The following is a 20,630-nucleotide window of genomic DNA, read 5'->3' on the forward strand; positions in this document are numbered from 1 at the left end:
GTTGTGACCCAGTCTGTACAACAAACTCGAGAGGTCTGTGAGCCCTAACTTTAGACCTGTAAAATGTAGGCATGAACCACTTGAAGCTCCCTAAGAGCTCACCAATTAATGCAATACAAAAAGACAGTTAAAATGGAATATAAATTATACCTGAGATGTAAACATTTTCCATTAGCTGATTCTATTATATCAATATATGCATTTCCATGATACATTTCTCATTGTTTCTCCTCAAAAGAAACTGAGTAGGGTGACAGTGCCCACATTAACATCCTCAAGTCCATTCATGACTGTTAGGGATTCTCAGGGTACATAGAAGGGAAAGGCCTTTGCCCTAGGGACCACAAAAAATATTTCAAGGCATTGGTATTTACTATTTGCATTTACTGATTACCTTCATTTGTAGCCAAGCCAAGGAATATCCTTCTTGCGAAGAGAAGGCTGTGTTATACTTAGCTGTTTAATAGTCTGTCTCCTCCAACTAGACTAAGGTTTGAAAGGATAAGGGCTATATCTTGGTCACCATGGTATCTCTAATACCTAGCAGCACAGTGTCTGAAATGTGGTGGGTGCTCAGAGGAAGTATAGCAGCATACTAGCTGTCGGGTCACAGCAATAGCTACGCTAATCGTATGGCTAGGCAATTAATAACTAAAGCCAAAATATTTCATTATCTTAGTTACACTAAGTTTTCCATTTGTATTGTCTGGGCTAGGGGTTAGGGCCCACAGACCCTTCAAACCTGTTGTAGAGACTGGGTCACCAGACCCCTCACACGCAGGTCCATGCTAGGTAACTGGGAAAGATCCCAGGAGCCATTGGCAGATGACACAAGCTCAGTCCTCAGCAGTAACAGTAACAGCAGCAGTGGCAGTCTCCCTGTGGCATCCTGGGGGCACTGGCAGCAACAGCAGCAGCCTCCCTGTCACCCCCCCCCCCCGGGGTGGGGGAAAGCACTATGGATCAGAGCCACTCGTCCTTTATACTTAAGTTATAACCCAGGACACCTGGGTGCACATGTGCAATTACATTAGACAACCAAGGAACACCTGGGCGCATGTGCATATTTATGTCAAATGCTTGGCAATATTCTGAATATCTGAGGGGCCCTGACCATTTTCCTTCACTTTCCCTACACTAGCCAAGAGGAGGGGCTTTGGATCTAGCTGGTCTGGGCTTGAACCCTGGCTCCATGACTTACATGCTATGTGACCTTGAGCAAGTTACTTAACCTTTCCAACCTTCTCTTCCCCACCCATTCCCTGTAAAGTAAGGGTAATAATAGTACTTACCTCATGGGATTGTTGTGACCCATTCACTGAAACAATAATATGTAACACACTTTGCAAATTGCCTGGCATAACATAGCATGCACGAAATGGAAGTCATTCTTTATTTCTTTTTTCTTTTTTGCGGCTTGGCTGTATAGGAATCGAGCCCTGGACCTTGCTGTTATCGGCTCCACGTTCTAACCAACTGAGCAAACTGGCCAGTCCCTCATTCTTAATAATCTGATCATTTGTTGAATGAATAAATGGATCTCATGGCTTGCTTTCTCTTCTCACCCTTGGGGTTAACTAGCAAAAGTAACCTAATCAATTTTCTGTAAGTTTTCAATAAATTTCAGGCAAACAGAACCAAACATACGTTGAAAAGAGTCCCTTCCCTGTTGGAGAGGGCGTTTTTCAGCATTTATGTTATAGTCAAATATTACAGCTTCTAGTAAAAAGCTTAAATACAGTTTGAAGGAAAATAAAGAACAGAATACAGACAAGGAAGGCTATCCCTCTCATTTTGTCACCTTCATAATATTGGCTGCTAAAAATAACCCACTTGTCAAATCACCTTGTACTACTGTGAGAAGTGCTAATGTAAGAAATGTTTTCTGAAAATAACTGTGATGAGGTATCTTGGCTTTGGTACAGAAGTGATGGAGTTCCCTACTGGGTGGAATAGCTCAGGATAATTGCTCGGAATACCAGCTTGCCCTTCTGACCTCCTAAGAGGAAACTTGTTTCTAGGGTAGGGTTTTTTTCCTAAACTAAACATACTATAAATGCTGTAAGAATCTAATCCAGGATCCCAGAACAGAAAAAGGACATTCATGGAAAAACATGAAATCTGAAAGTCTATAGTAACTGGTGCACTGATGTTAATGTGATAGTTTTGATCAATGTACTAGAGGTAGGTAATATGTTACCGTTCCAGGAAGCTGGGTCGAGGGTATACATGAACTCTCTGTACTATATTTACAACTCTTCAGTAAATCTAAAATTATTTCAGAATGCACAGTTAAAAGAAACTAAACATACTCTTAGCTTTCAATCAGTATGTTTAGTGTTTTTAATTCTAGAAAAACCAGGTCTCAGTAGGTGTTGAGGCCAGGGCTCCACAGAGAGAATTTTACTCAGATAACCATAGTTGCTAAATGTTTGACTAACCGTAAGTACTACTTGTGACAAAGTGACAGGAGGGGTAGCAGGTGCAGTTCTTTTTACAAACGAAGACTTCCAGTAGCCTAGCAAAAAAAAAAGTTCTTTCAGTATAACCAAGCCTAGTTTAAAACACAGCAGCCTGACTGAAAAGAAGTTTAAATATAAGTTTCCTTAAATTCCCATCTTAGAGTTGTTTGCTTGGCTTGGGGTTTGGAAGGAATTTCTCATTGTAGTGCTAAGCCTGCAATGATAATAGGTGTTCTGGGGCCGGCCTGTGGCTCACTCGGGAGAGTGTGGTGATGATAACACCAAGGCCATGTGTTCGGATCCCACATAGGGATGGCCGGTTAGCTCACTTGGGAGAGCGTGGTGCTGACAACACCAAGTCAAGGGTTAAGATCCCCTTACCGGTCATCTTTAAAAAAAAAAAAAAAGATAATAGGTGTTCTGGGGCCGGCCTGTGGCTCACTCGGGAGAGTGTGGCGATGATAACACCAAGGCCATGTGTTCGGATCCCACATAGGGATGGCCGGTTAGCTCACTTGGGAGAGCGTGGTGCTGACAACACCAAGTCAAGGGTTAAGATCCCCTTACCGGTCATCTTTAAAAAAAAAAAAAAAAGATAATAGGTGTTCTGAACGTAAGAGAGGGAGGGGGAAGAGGTATGATCCAGCATATTTTAAAGCACTGGCCCCCTTAGAATTTAGTTCTCTAGTCCCTGAATCAAATTATCAGTGAACTCCTGTGTCCGGTGACAGGCAGGTGTCTCTGTGACCTAGTGTGATTAGCATGACAGTTTTCTTAAATGTTTTAAACATGTTGGGGGATGGGACTTGGAATCTCAAAGCTCTGGCACTCTTTAATTCTCAAGTTCTTTAGAGACGTACTCCTATATGTATGCTTTACATAGTTGTGATCAGCATGTGTACCTGCTCTTTCTTATTCTGTTGTTTTCACTTAATGTTATTTCACATTCTGGTTTCCATCTGCACAGTGTACGTAATTGCCATCTCTAATAGCTGTGTAACGTTCCATTGTATCGAATAGCATGCCAGTTCTTAGAACTGGACTCATTCTTGTGAGCAGACCTAAAGGCCTGTCTCCTAGCACCAGAGGTCTATTTTAGTTCCTGGAAGTGACAACTAGCATGGGCGTAGGATTCCTGAGTCATCAGCGCACAGCACAGTCTGAGTGCTTTGTTAACACGGCTCAGCCCATCACCCAATAGCAGAGCCTCCCTGGGTTCCCTGGACCTGAGCCAGGTACTTCCTGGGCACAAGAGCAGAAGTACAAGCTCCCTGACTCCCACGACCCTCAGCTGATATTACCTACATGCCAATAGGAGGAAGTATCTGCTGCTTTCTCTCTCACCTGGGATAACACCACCTGTTTTCCGCAGAGCTTGAAATGAGAGAAAAGGCAAGGGGAGTGGGAAGATGGATTATTACGGCTAAAGGAATAAGGGTTGCCATGGCTGTAGTTCTTCGAGGCACACCTATGAAACTGAAGTGGGATGAGGGGATGATTTCAAGTCCTGAAAAGCTGGGTGACAGCTCTCATTGTCTGCACCTCTTCATGTCAGAAATCTAAGTTTGGGTCTTCCAATAAAGGGTTTACAGGGTTGAGTAACAAAGCAGTGAGTCCAGGCTTGATCCCTATTCCAGCCTTGGCCAGTAGCCTATGGTTAAGAATACTAGTTGGCAGGATTCTCCTGAGAAGAGTGGTGTGTTCAATGCACTTATTACACCTTGCCAGTAGCAACTGCCTTGAAAATGAGTGATTTGAAGAGATTACTGGGAGGGAAGAGTAATATTCAGAATAAAACAGGTACGGCCTAAGCACCCAACACTCAAATCTCTGGGGGTTTTATGGCTAGGTTAGCTACTACTGAGTTCCATGCTCCAACCCGAAATTATCACTGTTCTTTCTTACCTTTTATTGTGTGGTAACATTATGACCCATGTTGTACGGATCATAGACTGCTTAGCAACCCTGCTGACAGGGTACTGCTGGTGGGTAGAAATAATATGTGAATGAAGAATGGGGACTGGAGTGCAGGAGTTGAAAACCATTCAGAGCAGAGAGACCCCTCTACCTATTCATAGTGAATTCCGTAGTCTGCCCAGGTCTGTCTTGAAAGGCAAAATGGACAAGCACCCACAGCCGTGTGGGGCTTGTTGAATGATGGGCCAGGGTCATATGCTTGAAGTGCGTCTGACCAGAGCTAGGCTCTTTGGTCCTCCTAGAAGGAGGCCAAGACATTAACAACTAGTGAAGAGAAACCTCAAGAAAATTTGCCCTCTGGGCTCAAGAAACGATCCTTATCTTGGTCTCCTGGTGCTGTACTGAGATACAGATTTGTAAAGCTTCTTTTTTTTTTTTTTTTTTTTAAAGATGACCGGTAAGGGGATCTCAACCCTTGACTTGGTGTTGTCAGCACCACGCTCAGCCGGTGAGTGAACTGGCCATCCCTATACGGGATCCGAACCCGTGGCCTTGGTGTTATCAGCACCACACTCTCCCGAGTGAGCCACAGGCCGGCCTTTTGTAAAGCTTCTTTGGCAGATTTAGGATTCTCCAAGAAGAGGATATGGGAGACAATGGTTATAATTACCATAGCTTCTTTATGCTCTCTGTACTTTAGAATCTAAGACAGCTCTTCAAATACTTTACAGAAAAGAGGATACCTCTTCCAGAAGGGCGGGTATAGCTTTCTAATGATCTGAACGAGCTCTTCCCCTAAATCATAATAGCTAACATTTAACAAGCTACTTAAGATGTACCAGGTCCTATGCTAAACATTTTTTTTTTTCTTTTTAAAGATGACCGGTAAGGGGATCTCAACCCTTGGCTTGGTGTTGTCAGCACCACGCTCAGCCAGTGAGCAAACCGGCCATCCCTATATAGGATCCGAACCCACGGCCTTGGTGTTAGCAGCACCGCACTCTACCGAGTGAGCCACGGGCCGGCCCTATGCTAAACATTTTTGTACGGAGTATCCCCTTTAAGCTTCACAACAGGCCTGTGAGATAGGTGCTGTTACTCCTGTCTTCACTGGGGGGAAATGGCCAAGTCACCTAGCTTGAAAAGGGGTTTGGAAAAGATATTAACAGCCTGTAGCAACAAAATTAAGATTCACTCAAATTTCCTTTAACATGAATAAGGATATACTAGCTGTATTGGGGGTGGGGGTATTCTTTAAATAACATTTTGTGATTGATAGATTCTACATAGGAAGATTTGGTTGACACCCAGGAACACATACATTTCACAAAGGGAAATGTGCCAATATACTGGATTTCAGTTTTGTTGGAGGTGGTTCAACCTAAATTCTCTGCCCTGCTCACATTCATAGGGTGCACAGCCATCCCCTTTTCCCATCCATGTCCCCTTCCCTGTTGGCTGAGAAAGTACATCTGCCTAATAAACACATATGCCGTAAAGAGAAATGTGGATGGTCCAATTTTTTTTTGTTTTTTAAAGAACCGTATGATAGAGTTTGGATGTGTAGTCCCTGCCAAAACTCATGTGGAAATCTGATCTCCAATGTGACAGTGCTGGAAGCTGTTTGAGTCATGGGGGCAGATCCCTCATCAATGGATTAATGCTCTCCCTGGAGGAGGAGGGGTAGTGAATGAGTTCTCACTGTATTAGTTCCTGCCAGAGCTTGTCATTTAAAGGACCCTGGCACCTCCTCTCTCTCTCTCTTGTTTCCTCTCACCATGTGATCTGCTTGTACCTGCTGGCTGCCTGCCACTTTCCACCATGAGTAGAAGCAGCCTGAGGCCCGTGCCTGATGCAGCTGTCCCAGAATCGTAAGCCAAATAAACCTCTGTTCTTTATAAATTACCCAGTCTCAGGTATTTCTGTTGTAGCAACACAAACGGACTAATACACCATGGTTTGCTGAATTGTAGTCTCCTGCCTGATAAAACACTTCTTCGGTAGAGAGGTTTGCTGCATCCCCGGGTGACAATGATTGCCAGAAGAATTCTGTAGTGATATTTGTCGGGCAAATTGGAGGAAAGTAGATGGGCCGAGTGGCTGAAGACCCAGCAGTATGCAGTATTTTTGTATAGGGTAGAGCACTGGCTTAGGTACATGGAGATCTGGATTTTAGGAGCAGCTCTGCCAGTGATCAGCTGTACCATCTGTGCAAGTCACTTAACCTCTTTGTACCCCAAGTTCCTCATCTGCATCACAACAGTGATTGGGCTAGAGGCGCTATAAGATTCCTTCCAGCTCTATGACTAAAAAGCTGAGCTCCAGAACCCTGTTAAAGACCCATGAGGTACCTGGGTGCTTCCCTTGGAGTTAAGAGCAAATGATGCAGCCTTAGTGTCAGACCTTCCAGATAGGTTGTAAGACAGATCTTTCTGTGCAAGGTTTCTATCCCCTACACGATAGGTTAGTTTGTTCATACTGCTTGGTGACATGGTATAAGGTAGAACTAAGAGAACGTGTTATGGAGTCGGACCTTAGTTGGAAAACTAGTTCTGCCACCTCCTCATGGGTGCCCTTGGACAAATTATTTGATTTCTCTAAACATCAGTTTCTGCCTCTGTATTGTGGTGATAATAGAACCAACTTCATAGCTTTGTGAGGATGAAAGACCATAATACAGTCATGTGCCACATGAGGATGTTTCAGTGACCGATGGACCACATATATGACAATGGTCTCATAAGATTATACTGGCTGTGCCATACAGCTTAGGTGTGTAGTGGGCTATACCATCTAGGTTTGTGCAAGTGCACTCTATGATGTTTGTACAACACAAAATTGCCTAACGAAGCATTTCTTGGAACATATCCCTGTCAAGTGTTACATGACTGTATGTGTAAAGCACCTGGCAAATGGAAGTGCTTAGTCAGCCATGTCTGCTACCACTATTGTTGTGCTTATTGATATTAACATAATTCTCCTGATATGGGCATGGATACACTTCAGCAGTTTTTCCTGGATATAGCTTTCTCTTTCCGGATGGAATTTGAAAAAAGCATAAGTAGGTCTTTCTGGCCTACAGTAGATCAAGAGTCAAACCTGGATTCCATTCCCTGCTCTGCTTTTTACAGACTGTGGAACCTTGGACAAGTTATTCAACTCCTCTGCCCCCTAGTTGCCTCATCTGTAAAATGGAGTCAGGTATAGTGCCTATCCCCAGGCATTGTTGTGAATGAGATAAAGGATGTGAAGAACTTAGCACCTTAGCACTGTGCCTGGTATCCAGAAGGCACTCAATAAATGGTGGGTGTGGTACTCATGGTGAAAATAGTAGTGATAGTAAATAACTACCACCACTACCATCCTTGGGATGGAGGTTGAATGCATTCAAGCACCTACATTTTTTGCATACCTAACCAGAGAGTTAGGAGAGGCAGCAGTTGCTGTTCCTGAAGGGACAGCAAAGCAATTGTTGCTGGGCTTCGCAGACAGTGGCTGGGACTTTTAAAACCGAGCTGTTTGTGGAGATGTGACAGAAGATGATTCAGTAGAGCATATTTCTCAATAAAGAAGTCCTATTTATCTTTGCCAGTCCATTTATACCCAAGAACCTTAAAGTAATTCTAAACTAACCCTGTACTTCTAAGGCTCAATTTCAGTTGGTCACCCACAACATACTGTCAGTTGACTTTGTTAGGAGCGGCTGGGTACAAAGATGTAAAGTCTCAATTCTTCTTTGCCAAGGTGGTCTTTATTCTCAAATAGATACATCCTAACTTTTCTTGAGCCTTTTGGTAGGTATAGGATTAATTTGCTGGCTAATTAGAATATAGATATACAGGGACAATGGGGGTTCTCAGGGATGTGACATTAGAGTAGGTGGAGTCGTATGGGGACTATGGAGGTATATCAAATAGAAGTTAAAGAGCTGAGTTGTCCTGATGGTTCTGGAGATGAGCCCACTTGCTGAGGAGGGGATATTAGATGTTTCTTTTGGTTTCCCTTCGTTTTTCTCTTTAGTCTGTTAAAAGTCTAATAAAAGAAAATAGTCACTGAAAGCACAACCAAGTGCCAAGTTTCCTGTCCTCAGACCATGTCAGGGTAGGAGGTTGTTGAACCGTTTTCAAGGGGGTGAGACTGTACCCCATGAGGTGCCCACCCTCTGCCCCAGCCTCATACTTTCTCTCACTCTTGCCCTTTCCCTTCTACCCTTTATTTAAGGAATACTAACCACAGGAACCAAATGCTTCATCAGAGGGATTGTCCAGTAACATCTCTTCTGTGTCCCATGAATACATTCTCTTTTTCGTCCTGGGTTCTGAGGTTATAGAAATGAAAATAGATTTCAGTTTTGGACAAAGATTTAGGGGTAGTTGCTGACATCCAGAAAAACACTTTCTCTTCTCTTCTACCAGATTTCTTCTACTCAGCTCTCATCCTCACCCCTTATCCCCAGAGCAGTGCATATCTCCTCCTTAGTGGGCCTGGCCAGATCCAGGCCTCTCCATGTAGGTATAACAACCTGTGGCTTCAGGGTAGCCTGAAGGGCCAGATCCCTTTTAGAGCTGAGTTGACATAATATTGACAGTTGACAGTCTTGGAGACTGGAGTCCCAAGGAACACTGAGAAGGAGTGGCTGTTAACAGTGAACCTTCAAGCCCTCACAGCTTTTTAAAAAATGCCTTTATTGGGATAAATGATATCTGCTTATTATAAAAAAAAATTTTTTTTCCCAATAAAACAGAAGTCCAAAGAAAGTCACCTAGGCCTTTTAGTTCTCAAAATCACCTGCCATCTCACCCCTAGAGAAAACCGCTGCTCATATTTTGGTGATGTCTCTCCAGCTATCTCTATGCATGCATATCATCATGCTGTACATCCTGTAGTCAAACTTGCTGTTTTCCTAACAAAATGTCAGGTTGTGGAAAACTTTCTATGTCAGTAAATATAAGTCAACATTAGCCTTTTTAATATCTGCATTTCATTGTGTAGATGTATCATAATTGATTTAGCCATTCCCTCTTGTTGGACAGTTAGGTTGTTTCTAGCTTTTAGTTGTTTTGCACAATGCTGTGATAGAACATCCTTGAGCATACTTTTCTTTGGCGCTTGTAAGATTATCTTTGGATTTAGCTCAAGAAATGAGATTACTGTTTCAACAGGTATCTACATTTTTAAAGTTCTTTTTTTTTTTTTTTCCTTTTTTTGTCTTTTTTCGTGACCGGCAACAGGATCGCAACCCTCGGTGTTGCGCCCGCACCTCGCTCAGCCAGTGAGCAGCCGGTCTGTATGTGGGATCCGAACCCTCGGCAGGAGCGCCGCCACGCTCCCAAGCGGCGCACTGTAGCAGTGTGCCACTGGGCCGGCCCCTAAAGTTCTTGATATATATGTATATATACATATATATGTGTGTGCACATGTATGTGTATGCACGTGCATATGTATGTGTATTGTATATATGTATGTATATATACACATACATGTGTGTATATATGTACATATGTGTATATATGGAAAAGGGAGGGAGGGAGATAGCTAAACTACAAAAAAAAGGTTGTACCAATTTGTACTTCCACCACTGTCAACTAGTGCTGGGGCATCATACTGGGTTACCAGAAAGTGGTCCCCAAATATTGTCCCTGTACTTCTTTCACTTCTCCTTCTCCTAACTACTAATCTTAGCATGAGAAAAGAGTTTCAGAATCAAAATAGTAATACTGTTGTAGAAATTGCAAGGGAAAGCCTATATTTCTTTTCTTTTCTAACAACTGATCCAGCATTACCTTCAAAAAGATTGTCATCAACATATGGAGCTGGAGTCTGTAAGTTATCATTTTGATTGCAGTGAGGCTCAGTAGCATTCTCAGCTCCATTTCCCTCAGAACATTCACCTTCCTCCATGGGATCATCTAAATCAAATGTTACTGATTTCTGTACAGCAAGAAGATTGGGGGTAAAAGTCAGTTGTTGCCCAAGAGTTCAGGAATTGTTCTCTGGGGCAATATATTTAAAGTGCCGTTTACCTGTAGGATTGGCCTTAGGAGGCTAGCTTCTACTGTGCATTGTCCTGAATGCTTTCTTTTCTCTTTGGACATTCCCATTGTGGTTGAGAAGCTGGAGAAGATGGAAAGGACAAAGCAGTAGTAGAAACACACTTCAAGCTGCTTTATCTAATGCAGCTACTACCTCATCCCTGCCATATGCCTTTGGGCAATGAAAGTGACAACAGAGCAAAAGAACATTTAGGCCTCTTACTCCTCAAAACCCTGATTATATCATGTTTTCTTTTTCTGTCCTCTCCCATCATTCCTCATTGTTGGGAGGACCAGAAAACTGGAGGCTGAGAATGTGGAGTAGTTCCATGATATTCATCCATAGAATAATGCCAATAGGCTCCTTAAGGGGCTCATGTTCTTTTTCTCCTTCACATGGCACATCCAAGAATAGAAACCCTGTTTTGGAGAAGCTCTAATGCTGATAAGTTGGCTTTACTTTTATACAACTCATCCCACTCACATGATCACTCAAGTTGTGCCAGGGGTGGGGGTGTAGCTAACTAACCATGTTGGAATGTTGGTCGGCACTGCTTTAGCCCCCTTAGGGCCAACTGATGTTGAGAGGATTGTCCAGCACCGGCCAGAATCGAAACATGTCCCAGAACTCCCTGCTCTTGTTGAAGAGTGACTCCTGCTTCTATTCTTATCAGTAAATCTAATAGAGGCATCTTAGTAACTGTTTGGCAAGCACCTTTCTCCAGAGCCTCTAGTGTTCTTGAAGATTGTGATGCTTGAGTTGGACATCGGGTGGCGAGTATGCAGTTCTTCATATTTATCCCCAATGGCAGCTAATAGCCAGCGCAATCCTTCAATCATGGGCTGATTGTTCTTCCTTTGGAAGTTATTGATGGCTGAACATGGCTCCTGTGACAAAAAAGAGAACAGAAAGCTTCAGACCTAGAGCTAGGGACCCCTGGGGGCCAGAGGCCCAATCACTCTCATCCAAAGAGCAGAGGTACACAGAAATTCTTCTAAGACTTCCTAGGAGACAGCCTGCATTCACATCTGATGAGCTAAATGAGACACAAGCTGAGATCCTTTAGTAAAGTGGTTATGGTGTCTTGGATGTGTGAGCTTGAGCAAGTCACTTAGAGTGTCTGAGCCTTAGCTTTCTTATCCATAAAATTGGAATATTAAAATTTCCAACTTTATAGAGCTATTTTGAAGGCAGAATGTGATATTTGTTACTATCAGGTCAGAAATCATCACAGTAGATATTGCCTGGCAGAGACGGACTTTGCCCCAAACCCAGCATATGAGGCTGATTATGGAATGGGCCAAGGGCTGCATCAGCTGGGCTCTAGAGGAAGAGAGAAGGAAGGGGTTGACACTTACCACTCGGCATAGGGACTTATTCTCATTCACTAGCCTTTCCAGTAGTAGATATTCAATAATAGATGAAGGCAGGAGGGCGTCTTTCTTGTCTTGTTTGTTTGCCAGGCTAGAACAGGGCATATGAGAGAGGGAGGAAAGGAGTGGGAGAGTGAAAATGAAATAGAAGTAAAGGACAGGGAAAGAGAACCAATTCTGATACAATTGCTACATACCCAGGAATTAGGTTTAAAGACATACCATACCCAATGAGATAAGCCAGAAATTTTTCTAGCCAACTCTCAGTGGAGGAAATAATAGCACAAATAATTTGAATCCATGATAATCCCCAAGGCTCATTTCTCACTTCCCCTACAATCATGCCATCATACTTTAATTGCTAACTGGGATATGAACAGATTTGGAGATTTTACATCCTTTCCCAAACTCTATTCATGCTCTAGTTGGGGTTGCTAATGAGGAATGAAAAAGGCAAAAGGAGTTGAGGCATAGAGGTAAGGATTGGCTGGCCACCTGCATTATCACCCTGGATTAAGTGCTAGTTATATAACTTAAGCAGTCCACTAAGGGAGGAGGCCATTGGAATTGGTTATACAAAATAGGGGTGGGTCTCTGCCATTGTGAGGTCTCAGGATCAGAGACTGAAACCAGAACAGATGAGAAGCAAATTCCAGAAGGCAGTCTTCAGGAAGTGTCAAGGGACGGATGTGGTAGATCCAGATATCACTATCCATTTCCCTTTGATTACCTTTACAGTCACCTTTGCGTAATTAAGTAAATGTTGCCCGTGACTATGTGTGCTAGAAAGTGACTCTTGAAAATTGTCCCTAAAGGACTGTGCCACTCCACCTCACTGAGCCTAAGGTAGCAGGAGGTCTAGCTGGGTGTGAGAAAGGGACCACCCAGCCCTCCATCTCTGTACTTCTCTTAAGGTACAAACTAGGATGGGAAATAGGGCACAAAGGCAGGATCTTACAGTAAGATGGGTTTCCCTGCCACTCTTTTATCAGTCAGAAGATGTGTTAAGATGATCTTCACTTCTTGCATGCGTCCCAAGTCACTGGAATCCAGGACAAAAACAATCCCGTGTGTCTGTGCATAGTAGTTTGGCCACGTTTCTCGGCTCTTCAGGTCTCCATTCAGGTCACAGATGGAAACTTGATACTCATCGAAGAGGACTGTAGTCAGTTTCAATTTTGTACAATCGTCTGTCCTACTGGGAAATACTATGTGTAGGGGAGGAGAGGAAAAGCAACCACAAAGAAGAGAAATACAGTTAGATCAAAGAATTTCTTGAACCTTGACTAGAGCCTGCTCTGAGAAATCCTATTGAAGCATTCTGCTCATATGGATTCATCTTCTGAAGCCATTGATTTGCCCATGCTACCCTCTCCTGGCTCAGTAACCTTCAGTGAGTGCCCACTGCTCCCAGGATAGAATACAGATTCCTTTGCCTCCCAACCTGCCAGACCTATCTCCTAGCACTCTAACCTTACTGGTGGCCACACTGTCCCTGGTACACACCCAGTCTGTGCCTCCCTCTAGTCCTTTGCTCACACTCCCCCTACTCTACATAAATGCCATGCTGTCTCTCACCCTGGGCCTTCACAAGATCCCAGTCCCTCTGCTTGGAACACTCTTCTACTACTCTTTGCTTGGTTAACATCTGTTTTTTAAAATATCAATTTAGATCTTGTTTAGTCTAGAAAGTTTTCCCTCACACCATATCCCCAGTCTGGATAAGGTGCTTACCATCTTCTGGGCTTACCATCATCATAGTATATATTACAGTGCTATAAATTCTATGGTTTGCTTATGTGGGTTATAAACTACAACAGGACAGGAACCCTTTCAGTTTTATTCACCATTATAATCATGATGCCAAGCACAGCAGCTAGTACACAGGCACTCAATAAATATTTGTTGAATGAATGTATGAGCAGGAAGTCCTTCTCTGCTACCCTTTCTTCAAAGCCCAGCTCAAGTACCACTTTCTTTAGGAAGTCTTCTCTGACTTGCCCAAGCTCTCTCACTTTTCTCTCTCAGCACATGGTCTGTTGAACTGGTCCTTCACCTCTTTCTGTGTTTGCCCTGTATCCCCAACTTAAATATAAGCTCTGTGAGGTGGGGGTGTGTGCTCTGTGTTACGTTACACACAGTAAGCACAGGGTAGGTATTAAATAAATGTTTATGGTGGCTGTTACTGTGGATGAGGACATGAAGTCTTCTTCCACATACTCGTCCAACAAACCATACCAGATTCACACATTTCTCCTTTAAAAGCTATGGACAGAATATAAAATCCCTTAAGGAATTCCATAGCTCATTCAGCTCCGATAGAAATGCAGTTCAAAATGACAAGCTTTATATGCGTTTCAGTCTGTTGAACTGACAGTTCTGGCCTAGCGCTCTGCCCATGTTAGTAGCAAAATGATTTTATAGATTCTCTACACTCATACCTGGGAGTGCTAAGATCAGAATCAGTATCTTATTTGTAGTGTCAGATCTGCCTGTGACATTTTTCATAGGATTGCCAAAAAGAGTCATTTAGGTGAGTAGTTAGTAATATGCTTTCAGATCTTTGGAAATGTATGATTACACACAAATTTATGAGTATAGATATATACCTCTGGTGTTTGTGTATGTGTATATTATGTTTTAATGTGATTTTATAACACCTCTTTTGGTTTCATGTTAGTCAATGATCTTTTTAATTATAGCTTTCAGATAACATAATTTTCAGTCACAACTTTAATGTGAAATTGGCTGTATTAGACTACTTAAAAATAATAAGTGAATAGATTAGAACTCTAAGGTAATTTAAAAATCTTGTTTCCTACATTGAGACAAGCTTTATATTATTTTTCCCTGTCAGAGCAAAAAACATTTTCCCTAGTTTTTTTTTTTTTTTTTCCTTTTTACTTGAAACCCTACCAATTCCTTCAATAATACAGGGTTGGTGAACCCTGGATGCCATGAGCAGTTGTCCCTGACAATTTACATTTTTCATCTTCCCTCTATTAATTTATAAACACCCCGAGGACAGGTACTAAATCTAACTCATCTCTATATCCCTAGTAGAGATAAAGCATTGTCTGGGAACCATTTGCTCCAGAGTTACGTGGAAGTGATTGTTAAGGCCTACCCTAGACCAAATGAATCAGAATCTCTAGGCTTGGGACCCAAGCATTTGTATCTTTAACGAACTCCTTGTAGTTAACAAAATCCCCACATGATTATTCTGTGCTTTAAAGCTTGAGAACCATTGCCCTAGAGAGCCACAAAACTCATGCCTGGATATGTCTCAGCATCATCTGGTGAGCTTAAGATGTAGATTCCATGGGCCCTCCCCAGGCCAAAGTATTTGAACCTCTAGGTCCCTGGGCAGTTTAAAAGCTCCCCAGGTGATTGTGATCATTGGCTCTCAGTAGTCACCATCCTCCATGTACACCTGTGGAGCTTTTAAAACCTATGAAGCTAGGCCTCTAAGGGTTTGACTCCATAGATCTGTGGTGGGATTCAAGTATCATATTTTTTAATAAGCTCCCCAGGTGATTGAAATGCATAGCCGGGTTTGAGAGGCACTGGGCTAAATGTTCTCATTTAGTGCAGCTGCTTGTGCTCATACGTGGGTTTCTTGCCCCATGTGACCATGCCATACAAAACAGTGACAGTGAATGGTGTCACCAATAATAATGGCTTGCGTGCCAAAATATTTGGTTGGCATCTTCAATTATTCATTTAGGTTACCACTTGCAGATTAGAATTTCTTTCCTAGGGCCGGCCCGGTGGCGCAATGGGTAGTGCGCCGCTTGGGAAGCGTGGCGGCGCTCCGCCTGAGGGTTCGGATCCCACATACAGACCGGTTCCCGCTCACTGGCTGAGTGAGGCGCGGGAGCAACACCGAGGGTTGCAATCCCGTTGCCGGTCCCCGGTCCAGTACGGGGGCAACACTGAGGGTTGCGATCCGTTGCTGGACACGGAAAAAGACAAAAGACAAAAGAAAAAAAAAAAAAAAAAAGAATTTCTTTCCTAGGCAATTAACTGTTCTTCACAAACGTCTTAAAAACATTTGGAGGAGCACGGAGGTGAGCTATTCAATTTTGGGTACAGAGCAACCTACTAGATTGACTCTGGTGGTCTTGCACGGACAGAGGTGGCCTGAGACATTCTTTAGAATGTGATGTCAGTGCCCATTAAAAACTTCTCTGTGAATGAAGTCACAACCATAAACCAATATATTTAGAATCAGCCCCAAGTTATTCTCTGAGCACAAGTCAAATTATGTAGTAACAAAATAAGTTAAATAGACTCCAGGCACTGTCCTCTAGGAATTAGAATGGAAATCAGACCCTATTCTCACAGACAAAATAGCATATGGCCTATTCCAGATGAGTGCTTCCCAAAGCTGGCTAGCCATCAGAAACACCTGGGGAGGGGCTGGCCAGTGGCTCACTCGGGTGAGTGTGGTGCTGATAACACTAAGGCCACGGGTTCGGATCCCATATAGGGATGGCCAGTTCACTCACTGGGTGAGCATGGTGCTGACAACACCAAGTCAAGGGTTAAGATCCCCTTACCGGTCCTCTTTTTAAAAAAAAAAAAAGAAACACCTGGGGAGTTCTTAAAATATAGATTCCCAAAAGAAGGAAGGAAAGACCACAGTGGTGCATTGGACTTGCTGAGGGAGAGAACATACCTAGGGATACAAGGTGGAGCGGGGAAAGGGGGATGGGGAGGGAGGTTGGGGATAATTGGGGGGATAATTGGGTGGGGGACGGGTATAATCATAATTTGTGGTAATGGGCATGCTGTCAGTATGGATCTGGCCAACACATCTTAGGCACAAGTGGTGACAATTTGCTTTGTACCCCATGAATATTCATAATCAATTAAAAAAATCTTAAAAAAAAAAAGATTCCCAGGCCCCACCCAGACTGAATGGGCATCCAGGGGAGAGGCTAAGTTGGGGCTGTAGAAAAGTATTCCCACTTTAATCAGTAATCCTGTTATTTATTCTGGCTCCTTGATTTTCCTGCTGCTGTTTACCTTCTTACCATTTCTGCCTATCAGAGAATCAGGAGAGGCAAGGAATCAAGCTTGCTGCCTATAGGAGGGATACTAGGCTGTACCATTGGCTAAAATATGATGCTTGGGACGGGAGCTGCTACTGGGACGGGAAGAAGTTATAAAATGGCAACATGTAGCTTCAGGGGAATAGTGGAATGGGGAGAATATTCATCCCACAAGTATTCATTGAGTACCTCCCTGGACATACTAAAAAGTACAGAGGCTAAAGGTACAGGGATGAAAAGACCATTACTTCTCCTCAAGGGGCTCACAGTCTAGGGGATGGACTTGCAGATGTGCAATGATGTGAGAAGTGCGTGCTAGAGGGATGCATGGAATAGAGGTGGGAGCCAAGGCAGGAGGTGCTGGGGGTTAGAGAAGCTTTCCTCAGGTCAAGCTTCCACATGAGGCAGATAGTGGGACAGCATGTACAGAAAGTGTGGTCACGTGAGCTGGAACAGTGTGATGGCAGAAGAATGGCAAATCATTTGTTTTGGGTCTATCAGTAGGCATATGTGGAGAGCATGAGAAATGAAGCTGGAGGAGGAGTCAGGGACCAAATCGTGGAGAGCATTGTGTGGCGCTAAGGAACTTAAATTTTATTTTGAAAATGATATGGAGGCATTGAAAAATTTTGACCAGGAAGTGCCATGATCAGATTTTTGCATTAAGTCCTGGTAACTGTGTGGACTGAATACTGGGGGGACAACTGGAGATGGTGAGATCAGCCAAAAGGCTGTTGGTATAGTTCAGGGAAATTTTTGGGGGGAGGGTGGGTGACTGGTTGGTACAGAGATTGAGTCCTGGACCTTGGTGTTGTTAGCACCACACTCTAACCAACTGAGCTAACAGGCCAGCCCCAGTGCAAGGAAATTGATGAGGGCTCCTAGTAGGCTAGTGGTAGGAGTCAGGTTAGCCCTTTCCTGGACTTTGCTGAGGGCTGTCAGGTTATATAAAACTCAGCCACATCATCATACCCCTTCATTTGTTCAATAAACATTGGTGTAGGGTGTCCTATGCCAGACATAGTGCTGACCTCTTTGACTGATTGACTAGCAGTTAGCTGGGTCCTCACAACTAGTATAGTAGCTTCCTTAAATTCTGTGTAACCGCTTCTTGAAATGTCAAGGTATTAAGCTGAAGATTTGATATTAAACTTGCACATCTCTGAACTGACATTTCTCAAGCTCCAACTCTCTATATTAGCTGTCACAAAGAATTTCATGTTATTAAACTTCTTTATCATCCCACACTTGTCTGTCTTATCTAGACCAAATTCCATTTTAATTGAGCTCTGAAACTAGACACTATTTCAAACATGCTATCCTTCATAATTGACTGCAATGCTTTACATAGTTTGAGCTCATTCATATTGACACTATGAGAGGACTTTCAATTAGGATGTCTTTGTAAAGGGACCAGGTGACAGACATAAACAGGCTGATAACACCTGGGGGCGGGGAGGAGGAGGAGGAGGAAGAGAAGGAGGAGAGAGAGAGTGAGTGAGTGTGTGTGTGTGGAGGTGTTTATCCTCAAAAAGAGGGAAACTGAGGGCTATGAAGTAAGACTAAAAAGGAATGATTATTTCACCGGACCCCGGGGTCTATGGAAGACCTACACCAGTGTCTAATTCTTAGTTCCTTACATCTTTGGAATGCCTCCACAAGAACAGTTTTTCCAGAGTTGTCCAAGCCAATGACGATGATGTTCATATTCCTGGAAATGGAAAAGAAAAATGAACCAAAGCATTAAAAACACTGTTAGTTTTTAGGCTAAACAAAGAATTATACTCTTCCATGGTGTTTGGGGCTCTGCCTACAGTAGTCCCAATGCATGTACCATAAAAGGCCCAGCCAAGGTGGTAGATAGAAGGTGGTGTGGGAACCCCTCCCTCCAGCCTCCAAGTATGAATGCTTTTCTTCCCTGATTCACTTACCTTGTAGAATTGGCTATCCTCTCTCAACCCTCACCCCAGTCTTGAAAACACTGCATAATCACTTCCCCTAACAATATATATCATGAAGATTTGTCCCTTGAGGGACTGTGGGCAGATACATGGGAGAAAATTGTGGAATAGGTCTAGAGAAATAACTGTAATATTACCATCGTGTCTCTTTGGTTGTCTTTAGCCAAGACCAGGAGGAAGTCAGTAGGTGGAACATGATTCAACTTGGTTCTTAAATATTAAAGGAAGAAAGTAAATGAGAAGTCTGTCCCATTATTAACACTGTACCTAAGTCAGCTTATGACTATACTGATAAACAGGAAGTCTGGGACTGTTAGAAGTCTGTTACTCCATTCTTATATCCAACTTGTCTATTGATGCCATAGAGGGAGGGACTAGTTATCCTCAACCCCAGTGGCAGGTTCTGTGCTAATAAGTAGCTTCCTGCAAAATGGGGTGATTTCTTATTAAAGTAACCCACACAGACACAATCAGGTGTGGCCTCTGCCTTCAGTCATAGTTCATCCCTGTTAGGAATATCTTTATTCAACCTTGGGGAGGTGGTGGGATGATGTCTTGGAGAAGAACCAGCTTAGGTTTCCAGAAGGACCTATTGGGAAATATGTTCTAAGTAACAACTATCCATTGGGCTTAGTTCTCTTACTGCCTCTGCTTCAAAGATGTGGGTGTTGGTGGCCACTATCATAGATTTTATACAATTCCTAAAGCTGTAAGGGACCTTAGAGATCATCTAGTCTAATGGATTTCAAACATCAATCTAGGTGCCCCACTCTCAAGGATTTCCAGGGATCTGCATATGTTTCCCAGATAATTCAAATGTGCAGCCAGATTTGGAAGTGATTGCCTAAATAAAATAAATTTTATGGCTGAATAATGTTCCATTGTATAGATATACCACATTTTATTTATGTGGATAACTTAGCAGGGTTCTACAGAGTCACCCAGTCATCCTCTGCTTGGGAAAATTGCCATTCCCATTTAGGGACTCACATTTTGTAACATTTCTTAGAGCACAGCTTACTCCCTAGGAGATCATTCAGCTTCCCATAAGGATCTCCTGGAGAATGGCTTTGGCTTATGCAAGACAAAACAGAAACTTTATGTGTGGCCTGTGATCAAAACCAGCCTAACTCCAGTTTTGCTCATGAAGTTGATAAGAACTGGAGCTTGAAACACCACAGCCTAATTGTCTGGGTTCCATGGTAGCCATCTCCCTTTGAGATGAGGCCAGTAACGGCTTACTGTTTATTTCCTGATGATTGGCAGAGTTTTCTAGCTTGATCTCAGACTCTATATTTGTCAGTGCCACCAACTAGGGTCGAATTGGCATCACACAAATCCTTCTTTTACAAGGAAAGGTAGGTAGGATAACCAAGTGGGAAAGTGATTGAACTAGGGATTACTGGTCCTTTTATTTCTAGTGCCTCTCCTGGGTAGCCTGGAGTGAAATCACCTAAATGAAACCTACCATTTTCAGATTTCTTATCTGTAAAATAAAGGTAATGATATATCTGGCTTACCTTGAGGTGGTTAATTATCTGATAGAAAGTTGGTTCTTTTTGGGTGAAAGATGTAAAATCTATAGAGTAATAGGAAGGTACCTTGAGCTTTCTAGGTACCAGATTAACACAGGTCAGCTGACCACTCGTGAAGGGTATGACGGTGTGCTAACAATGGCTGTCAAGGTTCTGACATATCTATGGCAACTGTTACCTGGTTCATAGCAACCAAACTCACATCTCCTTACCTTGTGTGATTATGGCTAATTACTAAATGAACTTTTAGTCATTGTAGTTTTTATTTATTTTACACAATATTTATATAGAA

The 20,630-nt window shown here is 42.9% G+C and overlaps 1 protein-coding gene across 1 annotated transcript; it reads right to left on the bottom strand.

Moving 5' to 3' along the window:
• Positions 1-8,185: 8,185 nt before the first annotated feature.
• On the bottom strand, positions 8,186-18,999 carry ARL13A (ADP-ribosylation factor-like 13A). Its single transcript, XM_008591967.1, has 7 exons — positions 18,941-18,999; positions 18,483-18,553; positions 12,744-12,993; positions 11,771-11,876; positions 11,115-11,299; positions 10,403-10,496; positions 8,186-8,197 (listed from the first exon to the last, which is right to left on the bottom strand). Exons 1-7 carry the CDS (start codon positions 18,997-18,999, stop codon positions 8,186-8,188), a joined length of 777 nt encoding a protein of 258 aa, XP_008590189.1.
• Positions 19,000-20,630: the final 1,631 nt, after the last annotated feature.

Source organism: Galeopterus variegatus, unplaced genomic scaffold (assembly GCF_000696425.1).
Source record: "Galeopterus variegatus unplaced genomic scaffold, G_variegatus-3.0.2 Scaffold7450, whole genome shotgun sequence".
Taxonomy (NCBI): domain Eukaryota; kingdom Metazoa; phylum Chordata; class Mammalia; order Dermoptera; family Cynocephalidae; genus Galeopterus; species Galeopterus variegatus.

Coding starts and splice junctions, on each gene's coding strand:
- ARL13A (XM_008591967.1), bottom strand. CDS start 18,999: ATGTTCCACCTACTGACTTCCTCCTGGTCTTGGCTAAAGACAACCAAA. Junction 18,554..18,940: donor ACAACCAAAGAGACACGATG/GTAATATTACAG, acceptor TTCCATTTCCAG/GAATATGAACATCATCGTCA. Junction 11,300..11,770: donor ATAAGTCCCTATGCCGAGTG/GTAAGTGTCAAC, acceptor TTTTTGTCACAG/GAGCCATGTTCAGCCATCAA.